The 25,420-nt window shown below is 44.1% G+C and overlaps 1 protein-coding gene across 1 annotated transcript in view; it reads right to left on the reverse strand.

Moving 5' to 3' along the window:
• The window catches only part of lmx1bb (LIM homeobox transcription factor 1, beta b), a 44,153-nt gene extending 19,846 nt beyond the window's left edge, over window positions 1–24,307 (reverse strand). Inside the window, exons 1-2 of the mRNA XM_079269507.1 lie at window positions 23,752–24,307; window positions 23,100–23,286 (exon numbers count right to left, since the gene is read on the reverse strand). Of these exons, the coding sequence (XP_079125633.1) occupies window positions 23,100–23,286; window positions 23,752–23,890 (326 nt within the window). The 5' untranslated portion in view covers window positions 23,891–24,307. The remainder of the gene's footprint in view (window positions 1–23,099; window positions 23,287–23,751) is intronic.
• Window positions 24,308–25,420: the final 1,113 nt, after the last annotated feature.

Genomic DNA, 25,420 nt, shown 5'->3' on the forward strand with positions numbered 1-25,420 from the left:
ATCCCTCATCTAATTAAGAGTGGGAGAAATCTGACCCTGTGTGTAGTCTTAAAACGGGCACTACCTTGAACCACAAGGACATCGGATCAACTGCAAATTCAGCATTTTGAGAAAAAAAAGAAACCCTTTGTTCAAGAGTCGTCACATTAGCCACAATGACTATTTATCCATCCCATCCTTCATGAAATAAGTAACAAAAACTTAATCATTTACAAATATGATTATTGCATGACATAAAAACAAACTACCAGCCAATTAAAAACAGAGTTGAGAAGGTGGTACTAGGGATGAGGAAACAGCTATAAAGGTCCAATTAAAGTAGTGATTCATCATCAGATTATTAATGAAGCTTGTGAGGGTCCTCTGCAGTATTGGTAATGGGCTGCTTGGCCTATCTTCCCCTAAACCCTCTGGGTAGACCTGCTCCTTACACTGCCAAGGTAATCTCTTTAAAGGCCAAGAAGACCCAGCCCACCAGGCCCCCAAAGGCATCCTGTAGTTGCTCCCACCGCCTGCTATACTCTGCGCTTCACCTCCCAGGCTTGACAACTCTCATTATGGCTCCAACTTTTCTAGGCCTCACCTTAGAGAAAAAAAAAAAAAAAAACCCTCTCTCAACTTGATCATTCTGACAGCCCCGGGTGTTGTATTTGTCATCCTCCGACTAACTGGACGTGCTCGCGAGCGCCGGGGATCTGAGGAGAAATGATGTAAAAGTCTGCCTTGTCCAGAGTCAGATATCCGCAGCTAGTTCTGATTTGCTTCCGGCTCTGAAGATGTCCGTGGGTGTGGGAGGATAATATCTCTCTCTAAAATATCTCAGATCGGCCATTATTACTGGGTATGCTAGAAAGCCGTACAATACGTATCATTGACAGTCCATCTCCTAGTGCCCCTTGCAAGTGGAAGAACCAGCTCACAACACACAACCCCATAGATGCTTAGGTAGCCAACAACACTGCACATCCAATTACCTGTAATACACACTTCAGTTTATCTCACTCCCAGTCATTATCTAAATTGCCAACATATTATTAAGGTACCTGCTGGAGAAGTGTGTGTGTGTTTCTCTTTGTCTCCTAATAGGGCCCAAAGGGAATGTTGTTTTGTATGTAACCCTCAGTGGGCTGTAAAGGAATAGGCTTTATAACCGTTTTTCCAAAACGAAGGCATGCGGGAAGCACAGAACACTCTACCATTATGCACCAAACACAAACGTATCTGTCATGACATGGTGAGTGGTGGAATCAGGAGATTAATTATGTGATTGTGAAGAAAGGAGCCCGGCCCTCAGTCGGAGCGGTCCCTCATTACATTACCTCGGCCTCCAGAGGAACCCAATTGACTTTGGCGGCACACGGCTCCTCCACGGAAGACCTACACTGATTGAGAAGTGTGACAACTATTAACGGTTGATTTTGCATGGCCTCAGCAGCAGCAGAGCTGCTCTAGTGTAATTCCAAACCACTGAGGTTAAAAGACGTTTTGGGAGTCAGTTTCCCACTCTGGACTCTTATTCAGATTGATGGAATACTTTGGGTTTAATTTACCCTTGTATCCTACCTTCTCCTCATTATAACCACTCAGGTTCTCTTTCTTGACTCAGAGATTTTGTTTTCCAGTGAAATCCAGAGTTAAGTAAGCTCAGAAAAAAACCCTAATTCCTTAAAAACCATGAATAATCCTGGTGCATTTTATTTCAAATGGAAGTGCTTTTAAAAGCGGCAGAGTGCATTGCTTTCAACCGGCAACATTCCTTTTAAGATCATAGATATTAAGAAAAAATAACACCCTTAGAGGAAAGAACCTCAAACTGCAATCATGTGAGCGTATTCGACTGTTTAGCCGTTGCATCTAGAGTTTTTAAAAGACTGTGCTTTCTTTCTTTGTTCAACAGTCACTATGTTGTGTTTAATGGTGGCACATATTCAATGTCACAAGCCCTCTAAGGCAGAACTGAAGGCCAATAACACCTCGTATCATTCAAATCATGTCCATGCAAGTGAGATGTACTCTTGACACTGGCCGCTCCTCGGAGAGCTATATATGCAATTGCAGAATAGCTGCGGCTAGAAAATGTCTCATCCATAGGGACGCTCACAAGCAATAACACACCAAATGAGAGACAGACAGCTAGATTGAATAGAGAGACAGCTAGACAGGCAGAGATCAAGTCCAATCCCGCTCCCGTCATCTGGCTGTATGTTCACAGGTCAGGCTTAGATAATCTAATTCCTGGGCTTTCCCACAAAAAGCCAAGTGCCACTCAGGAGAAGTGGCAGGGAGAGAGAGAGAGAGCGAGAGAGAGAGAGAGAGAGAGAGAGGGAGAGAGAGAGAGAGAGAGAGAGGGGTTTGGGGAGAGGGTGGTGGTGGTGGTGTTGGTGTTGGTGGTGGGCTTGAATAATTATGAATCAGGGAGCTTAACCTTCTGGGGAGTTAATTTGAAGAGCACTGGGGATAGGGGAGTGGGACTCTTTATTTCCCTGGGGTGCCCCTAATGCCATTGTGAGGGAATGGAGAGATCAGGACACGCAGCAATATCGTGTCTGTTAGCCACCACATGACGAGCTGACCCCAGAGCCTCGCTTCACAATCACACCTGCCGTCATCAGGGCTAATTTGTTAAACATATCAATAGCGCTCTGCTGGCCTTTTCTTTGCCACACCGGACCATTGATTCGGCCGCCGCGTTGAGTGACAACACCCGACCCGCTGCGACTCCACACCCACAGACACATCAAATCACAAGCGACCTTTGGGTTGCACCTTTTTGTTTTTGCAAAAGAAAAAAAGTTGGATGACAATCAAAGCACAAGTAAATAAATACATTTTATATCTGTTGGTACTCTTGCAACAATTTCGTGCCAATCTGTAAATATATTAGACCTACTAAAATCCTATTTACATCCATAGTGGGGTTTTTTTTTTGCCAGCAAACTAAGGTACAAGGGAAGACAAAGAGAGGATAGAGACACGGGCCGAGGGTTAGATAAATCACAGCTTGCAAAGAAATTATACTTTTGCTGCAAGGGCCGCAAGCTGGAATTCTTTTATTTGGAGCTGGGGCTCTCACGTGTCTGTCTGTTTCCCAGTCTCCTGTCATGTTTGCAAGCATGGAGGTTGAGAGATTGTCTGGCTAGCATGCTGGCTGGCAGAAAGAGCCTGTTGTGAGGCTGCGGCGGCGGCGGCGGCAGCAGCAGCAGCAGCAGCAGCAGCAGCAGCCTATGGCAGCACAGACCTCGACATCTGGATCCAGTTTGCTGGGAGCACACTCAGACGGGCCCGACTCTGCCAAGGGGAATCTCAACCCTTTGATTCCTACTCGCATGGCCCGCTCTAATTGTCATCCCTCATTATTTAGTCAAAGGTGGAGGGATGAATCATAAACTATTACAGAGAAATTACATTTCCTGCTCCAAGAGAAATCCTCCTCAGCCTCCCTCCCCCTGTCATCTGAGCTGATAAGGACAATGAAATGTATACATAGCTGGAGTGCAAACATGTCTCATCTCTGCTCATATCAGTAAGATTTGGCCGAGAGGGTCTGCGTTCTTCTGAAACCACAAGTGATGCAAGAGAGGAAGGGGTGAGAGTTGCAGCTGATTTGATGACAGTCCTCAAAGAGAGGGGACCTTTGCTGTCAGGAGACATTTTTACAAAATAAAAGCTTGTGTTCAAATGGGCAATTGCAGGCTTAACTAAAAATAAAAGCAACGTGTTTTCTGTTTGTAGAGAGTACATATGGAAACACTGCAGAGATGTTGATAAAGATCTTTTCCAAGTGAATCATCAGAAATGGTAATACTATTACGGTGCTCGTAATTTATAGCTAGAGACAGAATTATAGGAGCGTTTATGTCTGGAGCATCTTTAGATGTCTGTAAATAATTTCTCTTACCTTATCGAAGTTATCTATCAAACTCAACCCATGCTGCAATTTTCAAATATCAGTAAATCATTATGTTTATCATCATGTAAATTCCAGGAACATATTGTTACATAATGTGGGATAACACCACAGTAATTAGCTGAATGAATGGAGAGTAATCCAGACAAAAGAGGCAAACTACATACTTCGATGTAATACATCGTTTTGTGTAAAGTTTTAATCAATAATAAATGTGACATTACAAAAACGCTACCATGTAATCTGTCATCACAGCAACAGATGAATCAAGCCGGTAACCTGGTTGGTAATGACAGGTATGTGCACAGCCCCGGGCCAAATGAGAACAGGTTTTGTTGACCTGCAGTAGCAGCCTTTGATATGTTCTCTGTTTGTTTTGGAAACTCCATGATGTGAGAACATGTCCCGTGCTTTGCGGGTGTTTGATAGCGCTGTCCTTTCCCCCTGAACCAGCAGGTGAGTTCTGCTTTCTATGACACACAACAGCATCTGTCTGTCATTCAGTCACTCAGCAGCAGAGAACCGTGGCGACGACAGAGCATTCGATCCTCTTAAAGATAATTTCATTTGAATCTGAAACGGAGAGGAAGTTGTGGGATAAAACTCTTGAAATAAAGCTCTCCTCTATCAATGGTTTCTCAACCAAGACCAAGTTCCAGCGTCATGTACTACTGACTGTAGATTTGCTGGAACACTGAATGAGAAAGATGTGTATCAGCGCCTTCTCTCTCACATTGCTTTGACTCTTCTTTTTTTTCTTTCTTTTTTTTAAGCGGTCATCATTCACTCACCACCGGCTAGATGAGCCATTTTTCCTACTGAATGTAAAGCCCACCATCAGATTAAGCGGTCTCTGATTTCAGTACTAATTGTGCACGTCCACTTAAGAAGCTGACAGCTTGGCGAATGAGGAGGCTTGCAGGCCTCTGCGGCACGACACTCATCCATCACAGCCTAACCGATTGCATCCCTCTGAAGGCTCAACACGCTAACACCATTAGCTCTACTGCTGGGCATCTAACTAGCACATCACTCACACGGCTACATGCTAACAGCATTACGGCTAATGCTGCCCCTCTAACTAACACATCCGTCATAGGGCTAGAAATCCTACGGCTCTACAGAAACACGTGGAGCCACACTGTCTCTCCCTGAGACAATCGCCCGCATTATTTTGCCTCTTTTGTTGCTCTGCCGCTAATACGCTCATTTGTCTCTGAAGATGCTGAATGCCACTGAAAGGAAGTTGTTTTTATTCGGTTTCACCCTGCCCGCAACCGATCTGGGCGTATGGTTGAATATGCATGCCTCTCTGTGAAGGGAGCCATTCAAATCAGATTATGATTTCATATTTCACAAAGACAGCACACCACTAGGATGATTTTTTAATTAGAACCAGAATCAGTGAAAAAAAGAATGGGGCAAGGAGACAATAAAATGAGGAATGCATTCATCCATGCGATGATTCTCTAGCTTTATTTAAGATCTGTGCCAATGTGCTAACAGCATTAATGAAGTTATAAAGAATTATGAGGGGAAATCAAATTTGCCTCGCCACTTGAGCGCCACTAAAATGCCAAACAATAAACTACCAGATTGCAAATTAGATCAGTAAAAATATCAAACACATTGCGGTGCAGGAAAATCCATAATTGCATTTAGTGCCTGGCCTCTCCTGGGGGAAGAGACACTAAAGATCATCAGCAGGCTACACGGGAGCCGCTATTGACAGAGCGGTAAAAATCGACAGGCTAACTAAATAAACACTCCAGGCTCCATTAAATATTCAACGGCTGAGATTTGACAGTCTAGCGTGCCTGCCTCTCCCCATCGCCTCCATTGGCTTCTCTCTGCAGCACATCTTCTCCCTGTCTCCCCTCCTCCTGCCCCCCCCCCCCCTCTCTCTCTCTCTTCTCTTCCCTCTCCTCTCCCCTGTGACTCCTGACAGCAATAAATGATGCGGTGCCTGAGGGCGCTGCTCCAGCGGGAGACCTGGAAGGATAGAGCAGGAGAGCAAAAGAAATAAAGGGGAGACAGCCTATGACCAATGGCCATTAACCAAGGACTGAGACAGGGCCCTATGACAGCCGCTGACACCCCACCCCCTCAACACACTCTCATTCTCTCAGGCAGACTCACACGTGCACATACAATGTTACAAACCACAGCCTCCTCTCTCCATTGTGTTGTTTATGCTCTAATACCACAAAGATGGCTGAGCCAGACACCTCTACAGAACAGAAGAAACGTGGATTCATCTTCCGTTCTGCCAGCTTAATCGCAATTAAACAGTTAATCCTGCATGTTTGAAACAAAACTGGCACCTAGAAGGAGGTGAAAAACCCCTCCACTCACACACGCCATCTAAACTCCTGCAGCCTCCTGACAAGATCGTATGCATTCATCTGCTGTGGCGAGCAGAGCCGAGGTTATGCAAATGAGAGATGACAGTGTTATTGTGTGAGGAATATCAATGGAGTAATTACTGTTCCATGTCGGGCTATTGGCCCTCCACTGCCGCGCCCAACCAGCTCGCTTCATTTCTCAGCCGCCCTCTCAGGGGAGAGATGAGCGGCGTGCTCTGGAGAGCAGAGCTAATAATGGCAGCACGGATACAGGCAGAGCTTAGACGAGCCCCGGGGTCCTGAGCTGCAGACTGCTAAACGTTGCAGGGGTCTCAGGAGAGCCCCCCAGCAAAGATGAAATGATTAAAAAACCACCCAACCTGACTGACAAGCTGACCGGCCACCTATAACTCTTCGCGCGGCGGGTCAAACCACCAGTGCTCGCTTCAATCATAACAGCGGGTGACCTTTTTGGACATTAATTGGCTGCCTGACAATGATTCTTAGTAGAGTTTTGGTGAAAAAAAAAGAAGAAGCAAAAGCAATATTGGCAGATAAGAAGAAATGTTCCAGTTAGCTAACCAGCCGAAATGTGCAACACAGACGTACAACAAGTTCTTCAAATGAATCAAATGGATTAAAGGATTTGTGAGTCAAAGAAGTAATAGATAGGTGAGCACAAAATGATACTGTAAGCACTTTGCTTCACTGTCACTGTCTCTAAGAGCTTAACGATCTGGTCCGGCTTCTTTTTGTTTTTTTGGCAGCCATGCAATGAGCAACCTCTTCTGGCATGTAAGTGTCATCATATTTGAAGCTCAAATTTGTTGGGGTGTTGGCGCTCCCCTCAACGTTGACACCCTGTAACGTGTCAGCTTTATCATCTTCTACATGTGAGGGATTGTCTAACATATAAACACGAGGCCACGAGTTCACCTGACGGGAGAAGAGACACTTCAAAGAATGACGGCTGGTACAGGCCCCGGAGCTGTGAATTAACATACCAAGCAAGATGAATGTTTCTCCCACACACTTTAGTGAAACGGCAAACTCATCACTTCTCTTTTCTGGAAAAACAGAATCTCCAATCCCTTTAATTCTGTATTTGTTTGTAATTATTGAGAAGAAAATAAAGTGTTTAGACGTGAGCTCTGAATTCCATTTGCATTCAGTGTAGCTGAAGATACTAAATGTTTAGATTTCACTTATTTTAAAGTAAACTAATATAGCTTTTAGGGACTGTACACAAAATATCAGGCAGGGGAGCTTTATGTATTTTGTTCTTTTTGCTGAGGGAACTGCAACCTGACTTTTTTGGAAGACTCAAATTTGTATTGACCTATTTCATTATTACTTTCCATGAACATATAAGACCTCGTCATTATCGAGTGGTAACAATACTTCTATAATATTTTGATATATTACTTAGACAGTATTGCTATTTCAAGTCACGGTTGAGGGTCCAACTAAAATATACACACACTTTGCATATAGAGTAAAGCAAAAGGTTCAACCTTCTTCTCAAACCTCATAGTCCTTATAGCTTTCGTACAACAATACACAAAGCACTGATGTTTTAACCTATAAAACACCAGATAGAATCATATAATCCCACAAAAATACAACTTAACATCTGTGTCATGATCTGGGGCATTGCGCTTACAAGACTGGGGCCGGATGATAAAGGAGGTTCACGTGCTGCACTTGTACCTTCACGCCATTCATTTCCAGGTCAGGTGCACCTCTCGCAGGGCTCAGACACCTCATACATCTCTGCAGGCCAGGACCGGCTTATCTCCATACTTATCTCCCAAGTAATAATTCCCACTTAAAGCTGTAGCCTCAAGCAAATGACTGGACAGGACGGGTCCGGGTGGTACACCACTCCCACTCCCGCAGGACTCCTACAGGCTCTACACACACAAAACAATGTCTTACTATTTTGGCTCACAAAGCGGCCAAACTCCTAAAACCTGATTTGAACGTGAGCACATACGAAAACAAAGCAAAAAACATGATGGTTTACCTTCCTTAAGGTCTAAAAAGTCAAATGGATTCCTCAACTTTGTCCCTCTGTGTAATCTTGCATGAAGCGTGGGCTGGGGGATTCAGGGGGCATTTGTGAACGTACCCAGCTAAAACAGTCAACTCAATCAAACAGCCCCGGTCGACGAGCGCCAGAGAGAAGTCGACCTGAGCCATACACAAGGCTCTTGCCTGACGCCAAAATACTCTCTCTCGTAAGACAGACCCCAGGAATTCCCTGAGAATGAAAAAGTCAAACACGATTTCATCCAATCAGTGAGAAAATAACAGAAGGGCAATATAAAGTGCACACAAATATATAGCTCTGTATACTGTATATTTATGCTTCCCCACCTTCCTCGCTGCTGTTGTTCTTTTTACTTAAATGGTCTGTTTTTTGGACCGCAAAGCAATAAAGAACACAACCGACAAAAACCTGCCTCTCTCTGACATGGTTTCGAGATCTCATAAATCTGATTGTATGACTAACTGGCTGTTTTGTTTATTATTCCTGTTTGGTTGCTTAATGTCCTTTCAACAGAGCTTTGATCCCGCTAACCTCATGGATCCTCACCATGAACACTTACCTTCTGCAGACATCTTTATCACCCCGAGGCTGGATGCCAGGAAGTGCAGCGACAGATAAAACTGGCCAGTTACCAGCAAGGGGCGAAGAAGACAACAGACCCTCTGAGTGAAATGTTTTTAAACTCCTCCATCACCCTCTGGTTATGGTTTGGGACGGTCGTGGCCTGCAGATTTGGCATGAAGAGATTTCATGTACGTCTTTAATCTATTCTGCTATTGAAACATGCGACTATCTCACCCCAGTTAATAAGATCACCACAAACCCCTCATGTTTTGGACTGTAAATTACAACTCTGATGTCATGCTAGACCATAAGAACATCACATTACTCCATTTCAAGCATGCACAGATGTAACAGACGACCAAATCCAACCAGATTAATCACAAAGCGTGCTATTTTTGGTGAGATACTGATTATTTAGCTCTGATCTTTGGAAATATTTAAACACACAAAGGCACAGACTCAAACCCTGCATGTCTAAGCATACATACAAACACACAAACCACCCGTGAACACTCAATCGTTGCCAGTGGTGTGTCTTTGAGCAGGAGACCACAGGAATTGTTTATCACTGCGAATCAGAGGGACTAATCAGAAGCAGGCCGTTCCGTCTTGAACCTGTGCGAGGTCGAGATGTTTCCTCGTCCCACACTGAGAGACTTACGTGCCACGGCATGACCTAAACCCTCTCCTCCTCCCGAGTACTTCGCCCAACCCTGGTCCCAGCTCCGCGTCCAAAAGGGACACTCTGTGATGTTCTGCTGTCCCAGCGAGACAACACAGATCCATGCTGTGGGCAGCAGAACGCAGAGAACCATGCCTTACTCAAGACAAATGTTCCCTTTCGTCCTGCTTTATTTATCCCACCCTTCATCTTAATAATTAGCAGATAATGCATATTCTTTCCACTCTTTTGCTCTCAGCCATTCTTCAGTATATCAAAGACGTAAACAAATAATTATGGTAAATAGATTTTTTTTTTTTTTTTAAAGCAGAGAAAAGGGAACACAATGCGATTGCTGGGCAAAGTAAGAGTTTCCATTCACATTTGCCAAAGTACCATTAAATGTTATGGGCACATCAAGGCCTACAGAACATGTTGGTCAGCACAGTGGGAGTATGACATCTTATCCTGTGCAGGGCCTCATTCTGGACCATGCAGACAGCTTCAAAAGAACTTAACCGGCAGGAAAAACAGTCTGTAGGCTTTAACCACACGGCAAAAGCACCACCAGATAAATGTTGAACTGACTTACCCTTTGGGGGTGATGTAACGCTTGATGTATTACAGTTAGTTACGCAACATTTCTTTGATGCAAACAACAACAAGCTGATCGTAATATCCAGTCGAGACCAAATGCTGTTAACAGAGAGAAACATGGCCGGCTTCTGCAGAAATAACGACGCAGAGCCACTGTGATAGAAGTGATGGACCTCTGCTGCCCATGAGGGATGTTTCAAAGACACTCGAAGGCTTGTCAGTGCAGTTTATTACTTCCTTGAAATGTCTGTAAAAGAGGAACCATTGAGCAAAAGAAAACTGCTTAAGAGCTAGGGGTGTAAATCTCTTTTAATGCTGCTGATCCCTGTGTTAGTGCCGCTTCCAGAAACCGCTCGCTGTTCCTCCTTCCCTACGGTTCCCTCATTACGCATCATTTCGGAGAAATGGCTACCTTTTCACTTCGCCTTCTCAAATATTGCAAAGTATAAGCGGTATTGTAGGTTATAACTGCAGGGGCTATGTCTGCCAAGAGTCTGTCGCTTGTACTTTGCCGTCCACCCACACCCACACCTCCTCTTTATTTCTGTGGCTGTTCTGTAGCCAAAGTTGTGACATGCAGAGGCATGCTGTAAACTGGATATTTGTGATACCACAGGAACATATTACAGTGGATTCTGATGGCTACTGAATGACTGACGTTTCCAGTCGACATTGATTAAGGAATCCTCACTTTGACGGAGAAACTGTGTTTTTTTTTCTGTGTATTTTCTTCCAGTAAGGATAGATTCTGACAAGAGCCCTGAAGCCCTTCATCTCTCCCCCAGGTTAGGTTAGTTCCTGGTGGGATGTTTTTGTGCAGAGAGGCCACTTCTCTTTCTTATCTTCCTGTCATCTCTGTGGGACGGCAGGGCACGACTCCTTCTCTGGCTCCAGAACCACAGGCTTCCCCTGAACACCAAACCGCCGCTCCACACTAGATGTACTCTTTGAGAGGGTGGTTGTTTAGGGTGTGTCACAACTTATTCGAGCCAGAATGTGTGAAAGAACCAGAGCTGGGAAAGAGACTATTTGCAAAATACATTTTTATGGGTTGTTTCGCTCGTCTTAAGTGCCAGCGGCGCGGGGGGGGGGGGGGGGGGGGGGTTTGGACACTGGAAGTAGCCCATGAGAAGGTCTTTCTGTGATGGACAGTTTAACACTGTCTGAATATTTCTGATTTGGTAAACCACAAGCCACTGCTATTTGGAGATGGATAAAATAAATGACACGAAACAAAATTCTTACAGCCATTATTCTTGGGAGGAAGTTGGTTCTTGTGTATAAATATCATATTTCTACCCTCAAAATCAGTTCCCAAACGAGTGCAGCCCTGTCAGATGAACTCCAGTACCCGTTCAGTGACATCAGTTTTAAAAGCGATATAATTCAACTATTATTGATACAACAGTGGCTGTTACAATATATGGCCATTTATTCGCTACTTTTAGCTATTGAGAGCTATTTAAACTGTGTATCCATTACCTTCAGCTCACTGTTTATTATAGGGAACAGCTAACCATTTAAACATTGTTTTACTTTTATCTTACAATTTCAACTGCATATTTATTACTTTTACCGAACAGCTAACTATTTCAACCGCTTACTTTTTCAACTGTTTATCCTTTCAGGATGCACCAATCCAACTCTTTTATTCCCGATACTGATACCTGGGTTCAGGGTATCGACTGATATCGAGTACAGATCCGATACCAGAGTTTAATTGATAAGATATTTGTCTCATTGTGTGGCAGTGACTGGGATCATTCTTTAAATGTGTCAGGCAACAGCTGGCTAGACTTAAACGTCAGTTTTTAAAACTTTGACATACAGCTATAAATTTGCCGAATTGTTTTTATATACTAAATACATAATATTCTGGAATTAAAAAAAAGATCCAGCTGTTTGAGTCAGTATTTGCATCCCTGTTACGTTTTGATATTTCAACTGTTTGTCTGTTACTTTCAGGTAACTAATTTAACAATTCTTCCATTACTTTTAGCTCACAATACCTCCTCTGGTACTAGTTTTCACAGAGGGCCAACTCTTAGTCCCAAAACATGGTGTTCACGTGTTGTAGCAGTATTTTTTGTTCAATAAAATTGTACAGTTATTTCTATTTTCCCAAATTACTTGAGCTTCTGCAATATATTTACACGCACACACTGAAGCACTGAAGTACCCGCTGGGCACAGGTACCCCTGGTTGTGAATCACCGACCATTAACACCATTTACTGCCAGTAATGATGACTCTTTAGTTGCCCTAAATACACTAAATTTTGACTCAAATACATGCCAATAGAAGTATATACAGATAACATGACATGACACTGTTTGAAAAGGAGACAGAGAGCATTAGTCTTTCCTATGTATGAGTTGTGGTGAGGCTAAAACATATAATAAAACCATGAATGGCAGCATGTGTGTAGATAGTCCCTAACATAGACATACTTGTGGGCAATAAGAAAAACATACACTCCGTACTGAGGCGCTGAACCTGCATGCAGCTTGGAGAATCTTCATAAGGATTATGGTTAATGTACTTATAATATGCATCGCAAAGGCCAAGCGTGTCTTGCTACTGTCTTTGAAGACGCCGAGGCTTCTGCCAAGCAACACCGACCTTCATGTTCATGTTGTGGGGGGGGGGGGGGGGGGAGTTTCAGCTTAAATAAGCCGGAACCCTCAAGAGGAACAGATATAAATTCCTGCTCTGTCAGACAGAACGAGGCTGTAAGTGCTGTAATAATTTTTCGAACATGGAAGCCATAAAGAGATGCTGATGCCAGAGAGCGTGCTGCGACCCTGCCGACCCTGCGCCTGCTGCCCGGCCTCTGGTTAGTGTAAAGCAGCATCCAGCTGAAAGCTACCAGAGGCCTTTATGTGTACGTGTGATGTTTCCAAGGAGAGATGGTCCAATTAATCTGATTATAGTTGCAAATCCTCCAACATATGTAGGCCTGTCAGCGACCATGTGCAGTGCAGATGTGTGTCCATGTGTGTGTGCATGTATGTACGTGTGTATCAGATCATCTGTCCACAGAGTGAAGGTAAGGCTCCGTGTAGATGCACAACATCTGAATCTTGGCAGAAAAAATATATCCCACAAGGTTTATGAAATATCTTGAGTAACATTCATCAATCTGATAAATGGAAATAGGTCTTTCCAGTAAAAAAAGTGGTTGCCAGGTCGCTGTAACTGTATGCAAACACACACACGGGTGAGTGGTCCTTCCTCGGAAGTCAGACAGCGACTGTTAAAAGTACCTGAAATGAAATACCGGGTGAAATAGTAAACCATATGTCAAAGCTTTCGCGGTCTGTTTAAAAACACAACACCCGAGCACTTAAGGGTTTTAAACAGCCACTTTTCATTGGCATGGTTATGAATATGCCTATTCTGAGGACGATCCTTTCGTTTTCAAGCCAGAGATCTGAGGCAGTCACAGCTCGCCGTATGTTTGTGCCACTGAACTGCTGCCTGCGCGCTGAGGGGCGGGAGGAAGTGGAACGAGGAGCTGACAGACAGGGCCTGATACTGCACTTCCACCACAGGCCAATCCCCAGCTAACCCCTGTGCTGACAGCCAGGATGTAGCACTCATCCACAGGCCACAGCCCAGGCTCTGGGGCCCAGAAAGAGGAGAGCATGGAGAGCAGGGAGAAGGCCGGTCTGCTGATGATAGAAAGGAGGAGGGGGGTGGGGGGTTGGCTGGTGGTTTGGGTGGCATGCACCGCTTTCTGCCTCCAGAGCAGCAAGACCAAGAGGAGAATCCACAGACTGTGTCGCCTGCCAAAAGCATGTCCAACGCTTGGCCGAGTGACAGACCCACTACACACACTACACACACAAGAGGGCACGCTACACACACATGTGGCTGCACACATGCAAGCACGTTCACACAGGAATGCAAAAAAACACGATTGAATGCAAAGCGAGGCTGGAACCTATAGGATACCATATGATAAACATGCTGTATTGAGAAACTGCAAAAAACACAGACTTGAAGACACACTCACACCACAAACGCTCAAAAGTGGCGATTTTTTCCGAAAACCATATTTTATGGTTACTTTACAGATTAAAGTTTTAAAGTGCGACCATCCAACACAGACATAACAGATGACATTGTACTTCACTGACAGAGTGCTGTTGCTGACAGTACAAGTCATGTGAAACATTCGTCTTGGAAATGTGCACAGGCAGAACTAACATTTTGTGGAGCTTAACCTCCCATTCTACAGATGTAATTGATTGATATTTGCTGCTAGACAGAGTCTTAGAAGAACCAAAGACGTTGGGTCAATAAATAACGTAGTCCTAGTCGGTGTTGTGCAAAAGCACAGTGGAGTGATGAAGGTTGAGAGGCCACCGGTGACCCCGGCTGCACGCTGCGAGAGGGCTCCGCTCAGAGCCAGAGCTGTCTCTCCAGCTGGGATCACAACACAACGTTGGAGCTCTGGTTTCAGAGCACAACTCCGGCCCGGGGCTGGCACTCCCCTGTGAGGCTGGGCCTGCAGGGCCGGCGTTAAGGCAGACAGACACCCTAGGGGTCAGTCAACCCACCTACTCTCAGGAGGAGGCAGCGACGAGCATAGAGGCCAAAGACTGATTGGAGCTGCCTCAGACCAAAGCGTTGCTATTTTAACTGCTGAGTCTGGGTTCGCACCAAGCCTCAGTCTACTACAGCTATTTCTGTTCAATGGGGTTTCCAGTGAACTGGCCCCAGAGGCAGATTCTGTGCATACATAATGTGCTATGAGGCTGTGAGGTTGAATCAAACAATACAATCGGCGAGAGGAGAAAGTGTAGATGAATGGAGCAAACAACTCAGCCTTCAAATGCAGCAACGCATTTCTCTTCTCAAGGCAACCGAATAGAAATTTCCGTCTTGAGAGCACTACGAAATCACACATGCACAAAAAACATTTTGAAGAATCTTAATGTTTTATCCCCTTATCCATCCATTTCATAAACACCAGATCATTTTGCAGCGTTCATGATTCATGGAACTTCCAGAGAAGCAGCTTTCTGGGAAACATTAATATCCAACCGGCAGCAGAAAAGGTAAAGGGAGAGGAGAAAGGATCGGGGGGGGGGGGGTTGCCGCTTCTATTGCAACTCCTTCCAACCCCCCTTGTGCACGGTTTGCTCTACTGTTAGCCACCGTTTTATGCAGAACATGACGTCTGTGTTGCAGCCGTCCTCAGGGACGCTAGTGGTGGGTGTCTGGATAAGAGTCCAAGATGGTCATCTGCTCTCCGCACACACTCCTCTGTCATCACGGCTGCACTGCAGAGACTCCACATCTGCGTTGCCTTACACCGCTTAGCCCTGCTCTTACCAAGCCCCCCCCCCCATCATCATCTCTGCCTCCCTCCCACGTCTCCACTCCCCCATCAGGATCATCCAAATATTTCCCCTCGCTGCTTTTTGAAGCTTCCATGGGTCAAGCGACCTCGTTCACAAATCACGCTGGGTGGGGGTGGGGGTGAGGGGTGCGTCAGAGAAGAGGAGAGTGAGTCAGATGCATAGAAACCCAATCTGCACTGTTTTCATACGGGGTTACTCTCCTCGCCAAGACAGCCATCACCAATCAGCGGTTGGTTCTAAACAGCGAGTTTGGGGAGCTCTCACTGTAGATGCCGGTCCTGGCAGCTGATTTCAACCATATTCCCCAGCCACGCCAGGGGGAGGAGGCGGAGAGTAAATTCAGGAAGCCTGACAGCCTGCAACGGTTTAACATGGGGGGTTAGTCCCAAATACATAGCTCTGGATTTATGTTGATGGATGGATAACCAAATCCATCTCAGTGTTTGCAATAAAACATCGATGTTAGTTTTTACACCGTGACACCACACTTGCTATGGCGCTGAATTATGATCTGCTGCAAGAGAGACAAATTTCAGTCAGCCACCAGTTTTGGAGCTCACAACTTTTCAGATGCAAGGGAGAAAAATAATAAACTCAAATACACAAGGATCATAAAGGACTCAAGTCAGCTCTACAGTGTGTAGGCACAGGAGGTTCAATAACTAATGCAGAACTTTCATAAGCCCTCGAAACCAGGCTGGTAAACAGGACAGACAGAGCGGGATGAGCCAGTGTGGCGCTTCCCTCCCACCTGCAGGCCACACCAGCTCCGGGTGAGAGGAGATGCTGGGCAGGAATCTGCAAGTGCTGGTTAAAGTAATCACATTGGTTTCACTGCATCTGATCTGCAGTCTAACAGACTTCCAAACAGTTGAATGAGTAAATAAAGTGCCCCAGGGGACTCCCGCTGGAGATGGATTACCACAAGAGTGCACACACAAAAGGAGCTGAAGCCCCACCACCCCGATGTGAGCCGCAGACAAAAGCCTTAGCGTTGGACCTCGACCAGGGAACCGGCAAACTTTATTAATCTCATCCTAGACTGAACCTCCTGCTTATTGCAACCCATGCACTCACAGACAGTCACATGCTCTGCCGTGAGCAGGTCACAAAATGACTGTGCATGTGTGGGCGCATTTTTTGGAACGCAAAAAGCGGGTGAACATATGTGTCTGAACACAAGAAGGTGGTTTCACAATCGTGTGCATTTGCTTGAGCACACACTTCAACATACTGTAGATGCACAAATGTGTGCCTGTGTGCGCATGAGTGTGTATGCGTCCGCTCGAGTGCATAGACCACATAGGATGAGTCTCATGCTCACTTGGCTGTGGAGGCCGGGGTCTGAAGGGCCGTGGCATTCGGCAGCCCCATCCCACCCCGGCCCCATTCTTCCCTATTTCTGGGTCCGACACAAATAAAAGGATTAGGAGCCCCCGTTTCCGTCAGACCCTCCATTGAAGACAAAGCTCCGAGCAGCTTAGTGTCACACTTAATGATAAAAGTGCAAATCTCTGTCAGTCACTTTGGGCAGGAATACCGGTATTTGGGGGGCTAATCTCATTTGATGAAGATTAAAAGAGGGAGAAAAAAAAAAAAGATCAAGAAATGTGTATCTGTACAACGATCTATAGTGCTGAAATTTAGACATGTAACTAAGATGAGGTGCTGAACTATATCTTGAAGATACAGACAGTAGTGAGGCAGAGGAGAGAGCTTAGATTAGAGACAAAGAAAGCAGCAGAGAGAGGAAACAAGTGCACACACACACACACACACACACGTCCACACCCTCACAAAAACCTGGGGTGTATGTAGACAAACACTGCTCTGCCCATTCCCATGTAGAGCTAGAATGTGTGACGTGAGTGTGAGAGTAAGCCTTGGGCACACAACAGTCTGAATGCAGCACTTGCCACTATGATGCCAGCCCTCTCTAGTGTATCTGTGAAAAGCCTACGTGTTGGAAAAACATTCCAGAGTGGGATCACATATACATAGCTGGGGCCAGCAAGCGATGCTGCGAGCCAGCAGCGGAGGCCATGTCTCAATTTCTCATGCACGCTCAACCGGGCTGCCTGGAAGACTCAAGCCGGGGCTATTTCCAAACTACAGGAGCAGAATGAGACAATGAGAAATATGAAAATGTCATTAAAAATACAAGAAACGAGCGGGAATAATTCTGCGAATGTTGCACTTTCACACACACCGTAAATTATATTTGAAATTCATAATTTCAGCGCAGCAGAAATCCGGCGAGTAAAGAAATGCTCATTCTTCTGATTTAAACATGTAATCTGGCAAATTGAAATTGAAAACATTTGCTGAGTGTGCGTATTCCTCGGCTGGCTACTTTAAGAAAGCTATTACAGTATTTCACAGATTTAGCCAAAATCTAATTTGTAAATTGCATTTAATGGTTTGTGGTTGCTTTACTTTTTGTTATGAAGAGTTGTCATGCTGTGAAAATAAACCTGAAGGCTCGTGGACTTGGAGCCAGTAATGAAAATCACTGCATTGCCGAGCCGAGGGCTTTCTCTCCACTGTCACTGATTAGCATTCCCGATTGACTGACATGTCCCACTGGCTGCCTAACAGCCGGCTTTAGGAGATGAGGTTAAATTGTGGCTACCAACAAATTGCATGCTTGAGTTCCTCTGCACCCCTCTGCTATCATCCAGTGTAATGTGAGCACACCAGGCAGATCCCTCTGCAGATCCTTCTCCTCCCCTGCACTACTGCTCCCCCACACAAAGCCACAGAGACCTCTTTCCACATCCCTCGCCACCAGTCTGGCCTCTAAAGTGGTGATGGGCATTACCGTGGCTGAGCCTCTGTGGCTTCCCAGAGCATCCTGCAAAGTGCTTTGTGTTCCAGCTGCTGCTACATACACAGTCATACACACTAGTATGCTTATAGCTCCACACACACACACACACACACACACACACACACACACACACACACACACGCTCATACTGCTCCCACTCATTTCTACTAAAACACAGAAATGCCTTTAAAATACAAACCTTCATGAAATCCCCCCGATTTCACAACATACTACTTTTACTTTACTGACAGCCTCACAAAAAAAGCATGAAGTGAATATAAACAGAAGGCTATTGAAGCTTGCATAGATGTAGCTGGTGTACAATTTATAACAGCACAATCCATGTATACAAGAGTTCATGTAAAACGATACGTTGAAATCAAATATTTATCACTCAAGAGCTATTTGTGGGGACCGGAAAGGAGAAAAAACTGAGAATTCAAGTTGTAGCAAGTGATGCAAATAAATACCACTCCAACAGGTCCTTTAACGGGTCTAAATATGATGGGGTGGGGGGGGGGGGGGACAGTTAGCAAACCATGAGATGACAGATGATGCATCCTAGTATGCTGCTGGGACAGGCCGAGCCATGTTGACATAAAACCCAATACTTCCTTACAGAGGAACGGGGCCAGCTTCAGCTAGCTCCTTGCCGAGCACTAAAAACCCCGGCAAGCTGAAGCAATATTATCTGGCTGAGTGTTTCTAACATTAGATGTGTCTCTCTGTAGAGGTCCTTCTTTTATTTACCCAAGAGCAGTGGCTAAAGACACATTTTTATCCTTTTTAGGGAGAAATTTAAAAAGAAAAAGAAAGTACAGCTGAAAGTTAGAATGGATTGCACAAAGAAACGTGCACCCGCATATCAGAGCTGCTCCTGAAATACTTTAGAAGAACTGAGGACAGTCTTTAATTAACTGCAAAACTACCCAGCTGGGTTGACAACACAAAGTACATCCGAGTTGGGTTTTTTTTATTTTTTTATTTTTTTGGGTTGTGTGTATGAGCCTTCACAAAGTGCCAGGCCACACGGGAGTGCCCTAGAGTGAGTAAAACACACACTCGGTGAGCTAACACAGAAACCCAGCCGTCAGCATCTATCCGGCACACACTGCTGCAGAGTCCCAAGCACAGCTAATTAAAAAACAACAATTTCACAGGAGGGCACTCCAAACATTTCTAAAAAAGCACCTCTCAGCACACCGGGGGATCGTCCAGCGTACATGGGAGGTGAGACAGGTTCTGGGAGCTCTGCTTTTACGGCTTCATCACCGCTGTGTGTTTCTACTCATACTACCGTGACCTGAATTTCATTTTGCTTACAGCACGTGAATTTGAAAATTTGGAAAACAAGATCTGCATGCCGATGTATCTGAAATAACATTTTGCAAGAAAGTAAAAGTTTACAGAGCAAGGAGAAAAAGAAGAAAAACGAAATCCTCGGTGAAATGCTAAGTTTAGACATCAGCCCAGAAGCAGACGGCACGGTGTAAAATACAGTTCAGTTGATGTTATGTTTTGTAGATGGAGCCCATGGCAGTTTCTAACAAGTCAGTCCATTACAGGGGTGTTGTCCAACACTGTGGTCAAGTGATAGGCCTTATTACATGGCTCCTTTCAAAGCATCTGCTCGGTTAGAGGAAAGGTCTCCCTGGGGGAAAAGATCTCCCTCCTCCTAATGATGTATAATTGACCTCTAAACACCAGGGCACAACAAACTCTCTCGGGGTGGTGTAATTCCACTCTACCTTTTACATACCGCCCGTCTCGTTCAAGCTTGTTCCTCCTCTGCGGCTATGGCTCCCGTCCAACTGACAGCTCTGCCTTTTTGCCTTCAATTCCATCAAACCTCTTCTGAAATATTCTCGCAAAAGGCAACGCTATACTGCTGTGTTTCTCCTCCTCTGCAATATGTCGAATTCCATTTCCCCTCCTCTGGAAAACATGCACGACAATCTGTACGTGTGGGATTGTTTCGGACCCTGAATCTTAAAACCCGTCAGAAATATTCCTTATTCACAAATTGTGTATCAAGACAGGAACGATAAATACAGGGCAGCTGCTTGGCATGAAAAGAGGCCAATATAATCCAATCTTGTTACTATATAATTGCACTATATGGAGCAAGATGTGTTGAACTGTGTTGGTGGGAGTTTTAATAACACAGTACACAATTGTTTTCCCCCGTCTGTACTTAAACCTGTTCCAAAGGTGCAAAAATAAGACTGCTTGCCAATTCCTTGATTTATTATAGCTAGTGAGAGCTGATTACGGGGCATGAATCAGTTGCTATAGGAATGTAATTAGGCACGAAGACCTCTGTAAGGGAAGGAGCCCTCTACACACCCCAAAGCAGTTTGTGGGCTGACAAATGCATCTTAAATGGGTCTCATAAAAGTCAAAAAGGTGCCAATTACATCTCTAAGTATCCCATCAATGCACATAGAATAAACAGAAAAAAGGGATACTTCTGTCTATGTGATGAGGGACCCTCCAGCTAGCATTTAACCTGGGAGGGGTAAACATTTTTTCAGAAAAGATAAGTGCGGGAAGGAGGGCAAAGAATTCAAAGATGTGATGAATAACAGTGTGTGAGAGCAGGACGTTGCCCAGCAGGTTGCTGTGTTTGGCTGGGGTGAGCGGACTTGCCACACAAGCTCACAGCATTCAGAGTGAAGCACAGAAACGGGGGAAATGGTCAGCTGTGCACCAAATATGGTGCTTCAAAGGCACATCACACACTAAATGCCAGGAAAGAGTATCATTTGGAAGTAAAAGAGATCTGTCTGTGTGTGTTTATGTGTCTGTCTTCTTCTCTTTACACACACACAAAAAAACCTACAAACGGAGAGCGCTATATAACAGGCATGAGAAAGAGATCCTTCTCCCTGCCGGACAGTCTCAGCTTGCCAGCCACCTCTGAGCCGTGACGCTGTGGCTCTGGTATCCCAGAGTTACTGCTCTGAATTTTCCATTGTTATCAGGCCACTACACTGCCGTCACAAAGCTGGATGAATGGCACGCACGGCTATAGATGTAACTCTTTGTTGCTTGGAAGGTATCTAGCAGAGAGCCATAATGTCCTGGTAATCGAAGTAGAATTGTTAAAAAGGCCGGACACAAAAAGCTGAAAATGTAGTGACAAGCATGAAAAGCGCTCATGCGATGAGAAACACAGGGCACCCCGGGGTCCTCGCAGGCCAAACAGCATTGTTGCTACTTCTGTTACTATATCTGCTATCGCTGCTGATTTTATGTGATCATTTTCTAATTCAATTTACTAATTTATCCTACACCATGGCTAATGGCTGCCATGCTACTGCTTGTCACAGGCCCAATATAAAATGTGAAAATGTATTGTAATTACCTATAAAGCAAAAAGCACAAGGGGGCAATTCCTAAATTATTTCAATGTATCTGTAATTACTGGAATTATTATTTTAGTGGCTGTAATATTAATAAGTATGTTTGCTTTGTATTGTGTTGCTGTGAATTTGACAGAATAAATGATCAAATTAACAATCTGGATGTAATCACAGTAGTCTGCTGTTTTAACCAAACTCCAGCATTTAAATCCAAAATAAGTTCGATTTCTTTCTTTTTATAAAACGGTGAAACTTGTAATAATTTAAGACTGGATAATGTAACACTACATTTTGAATGGCTTTAAAATTGTGTGCGTGTGTTTGTGTATACTTGAGTCGCACGTGCGCAAATGCTGAAACTTCTAATTATGAACTTACTACTTATTACATCTACATTAGGGCATTTAGCTTGCAGGTATAACTGATATAAAAAGCGCAAGTTGTTTAACATTAAATTGCCATGTCTCATATACCGGATGCAAAAAAACACGTCATATCCAATACAAATGAAATAAGCTGAAATTAAATAAAAATAGCATACAATTAAATAAAAACACGTCTGATTGGTAACGTAAAATAAATAAAAACAAAATTTGAAAATATTATATTTCAGGCAAATCGAGGCATCAGACCGACAGAAAAAAAGTGAATTTGGGCCGATCGGAAAATAAATCTACAGCGCGTGGTGGATTCACACTCGATGAAGAAACCCACAGAAATGATACTTTCCATATTTTTGAATGAATCTGAAGCGGCTGATGAGGATGAGGAAATGCCTCATGATGCAACCGCCTGCACATGATCGGGCCTGCGTTGGATCACATCTCTTTTTGTTAGAAAAGCGCTCGTTCCGCAGACACAAATGCGTGGGAACACCACCGTGGGCCACCGTGACAATAGGAAAGCCAAGCATATGACAATAATATATGACCGCGAATGTCGAGCGTCCACCAGCCAGCGTGAGCACTCTGCTGCGGACATTTCCATATCTCACTCATAATTCAAAATGTTTGCGCGAGGTAACAAAAAGCTCACATTTAAATCCACTTGCTCGTGTTGGTTTTATAATGCGGCCGCAAGCAGCTCGTCTGAACTCCGGCAGAGCAAGCAATGACAACAGTTTAATACATATTCATGTTGATAGATATCTTTGTTAAATCTTATAGAATTCAAATATATCTTCACATGAGCTGAACGACTGCATTTTGGCACTGTGACTGACACACACACACACACACACACACACACACACACACACACACGAGGCGTCCTGGCCAACCAAAACCATCACGGTGTCTTTCTTCTTCTTCTTCTTTTAAACTATTGAAGCAACTATTTGAAGAAAGGCAGAAAAAGGGGGAGAGCAGAGCTTCTTTTTTTTGCTTTTCTCAGAGGATTGTGCTTACTGTTGGTAGTCGTGTTTGCAGTAAAGTTTCCTTTCTCTGAAGTAACAGCTGGTGGTGAGGGGCTGTTGACACACGGTGCATTGCAAACAGTCCTCGTGCCACGAGGAATCGTTGACTCTCATCAGGAAGCGGTCGGAGATGGGACGCTGGCATCCTTCACACACGGAGGGATGGTGACAGTCAGTCCCTGGAAAACACGGCAGAGGAGTTGGGGCCCGTCAGAAAAGAGAGAAGGCCTGAGTCAAGAGCTGTGAACTCTAAAGTGTAAATAAATCAATTGACATGTATGTTTTTAATGACAGAAAAAAAAAGCATGTTTAAAAGGATGTAATGTCATATTTGTTTCTACAATAAGGGTTGGAGATTACATCATTCAAACCGATTGCACATGCATGAGTCGCACGTGATGGGTTTCCTTCACAATTAGATTAAAATAAGATTTTTCATTATTATCTGTATTTTTTTTAATATCCTGTTTTATGCATTAATATTAACTTTTGATGATCGTAAGCAAAACAGCAGTGTGCATGCACAGTATAGGCTAATGGCATCCAGACCGGAATACCAGTGTTGTGTTTGACCTGTGCATGTATGGTTCAAAGTGATTCGCTGAGGGGTTTTTTTTTTAGGGTAAAAGAAGAAGAAGACTCACCGAGCATGACTCCGAGCGTGGCCTGTCCCGATCGCAGGGGATGGTCTTCGATTTTTATGCCGTCCAGCATGATGCACGTCTCGGACTGTTCTCTCGTGGAGAGGCGCTCCAGTGACACCAGACCTGTTGCAATATCCATAAGAATAGAGTCAAACTGGGACAGGAGAATCCCGGGCACACACCGCTGTCTGGAGGCAGAGCGAGGACGAGGCTGGGACCTGTTGAGAGCGCTCGAGTTCCGCTTGACACACAGCCTGCAGCTCGGAGGAGGAAAACTCAAAATAAATAACAATAATGAGCTTAGATGGAACGCAACAAAAAAAAAAGCTCGACTCTGATGCTCGCAATAGTTACACGGCAGAGGCAAGTGTAAATCGGCTACACATATCCCCCGACGCGTCAGGAGAAGCGTGGAGAGACAGAAAGGAGGCAGTACACGTGGACAAAAAGCCCTCTCTCAACAGTCACCTGTTATGATTGTGAGGACTGAGGAAGCTTTAACTTCTCGTCCTCGAGCCGACGGGAGAAAGCTGGCGATTTCTTCACGGAATAACAGTTTTGTTAAAAGGTGGAGAAAAAAAAAGGAAGCAACACAACTTGACAACAAATCCAAAAATAGGAGGGTGTATGTATGTATATGTCCCGGCAGTAACTCTTAGGAAGCAGCAGAGACGGTTGGCTGGTTGTGCCCCTGTCGCTGCAAAAGTCTGAGATCGAGATTGAAGCGAGTGGATCCTCCCACTCTTGCATGCATGGCTACACTTTTTTTTCATTCCTCCATTCACTGCCGTTGGGATGCTATTGGAGAGGAGTACAGTGCGCTGCACACAGTCCAATAACAACACACACATGGAAGAAGAGCAGAGGGGAACGGAAGCAACAATGCAATGTCATAATAACAATAACAATAATAATAACAATAACCCTATGTATAGACGACTACTATTACTACTACTAATAAAAACATAATAATACACTGTAAGAGAATCATTAGGCATATTATGTCACGGTATTACTGAGGAAATCATTCTATAACGTTATGTTGTCATTTAGCAAACGATACAATCTTGAAGTGAGATAATAAACTTTATATATTTATCATGAATTTATATTTATATTTCCGTCAGTATGTGAAAAATACCGATCAGCATCACATGCCTCCCTTGCTCCTTTGTGTATTGTTTCCAGTTGAAGCTGCTGTCCCCTTTCAGCTGATGCACCTGGCGATCCGGGGTGATAACAGCGGTTTGTCCAGCACCACAAACCATGGCTATCCATCTCTGGGTCAGGGAGAATGATAATAATAGTCATAATAATACAGGCCTGTCCTGTAATTATTTTTTGCAGGGACACAGCAGCTAAATATGTTCATGAGCCCTCGTGTCAAACCCAATCTGAACCCTTAAAAATCCAAAAACAACAAAATGAGCGTTATTTTAATATATATATATATATATATATATATATATATATATATATATATATATATATATATATATATATATATATATATATATATATATATATATTTATATATATATATATATTTATATATATATTTATATATATATATATATTTATATATTTATATATATATATAATTAATGAGAGATCAGTACATGTATTTAAGATGGTATCAAGACGTTTGCAAAGGTGTGTTAAATTGAGG

The sequence above is a fragment of the Melanostigma gelatinosum genome, assembly GCF_949748355.1.
Source record: "Melanostigma gelatinosum genome assembly, chromosome: 6".
Lineage (NCBI taxonomy): Eukaryota > Metazoa > Chordata > Actinopteri > Perciformes > Zoarcidae > Melanostigma > Melanostigma gelatinosum.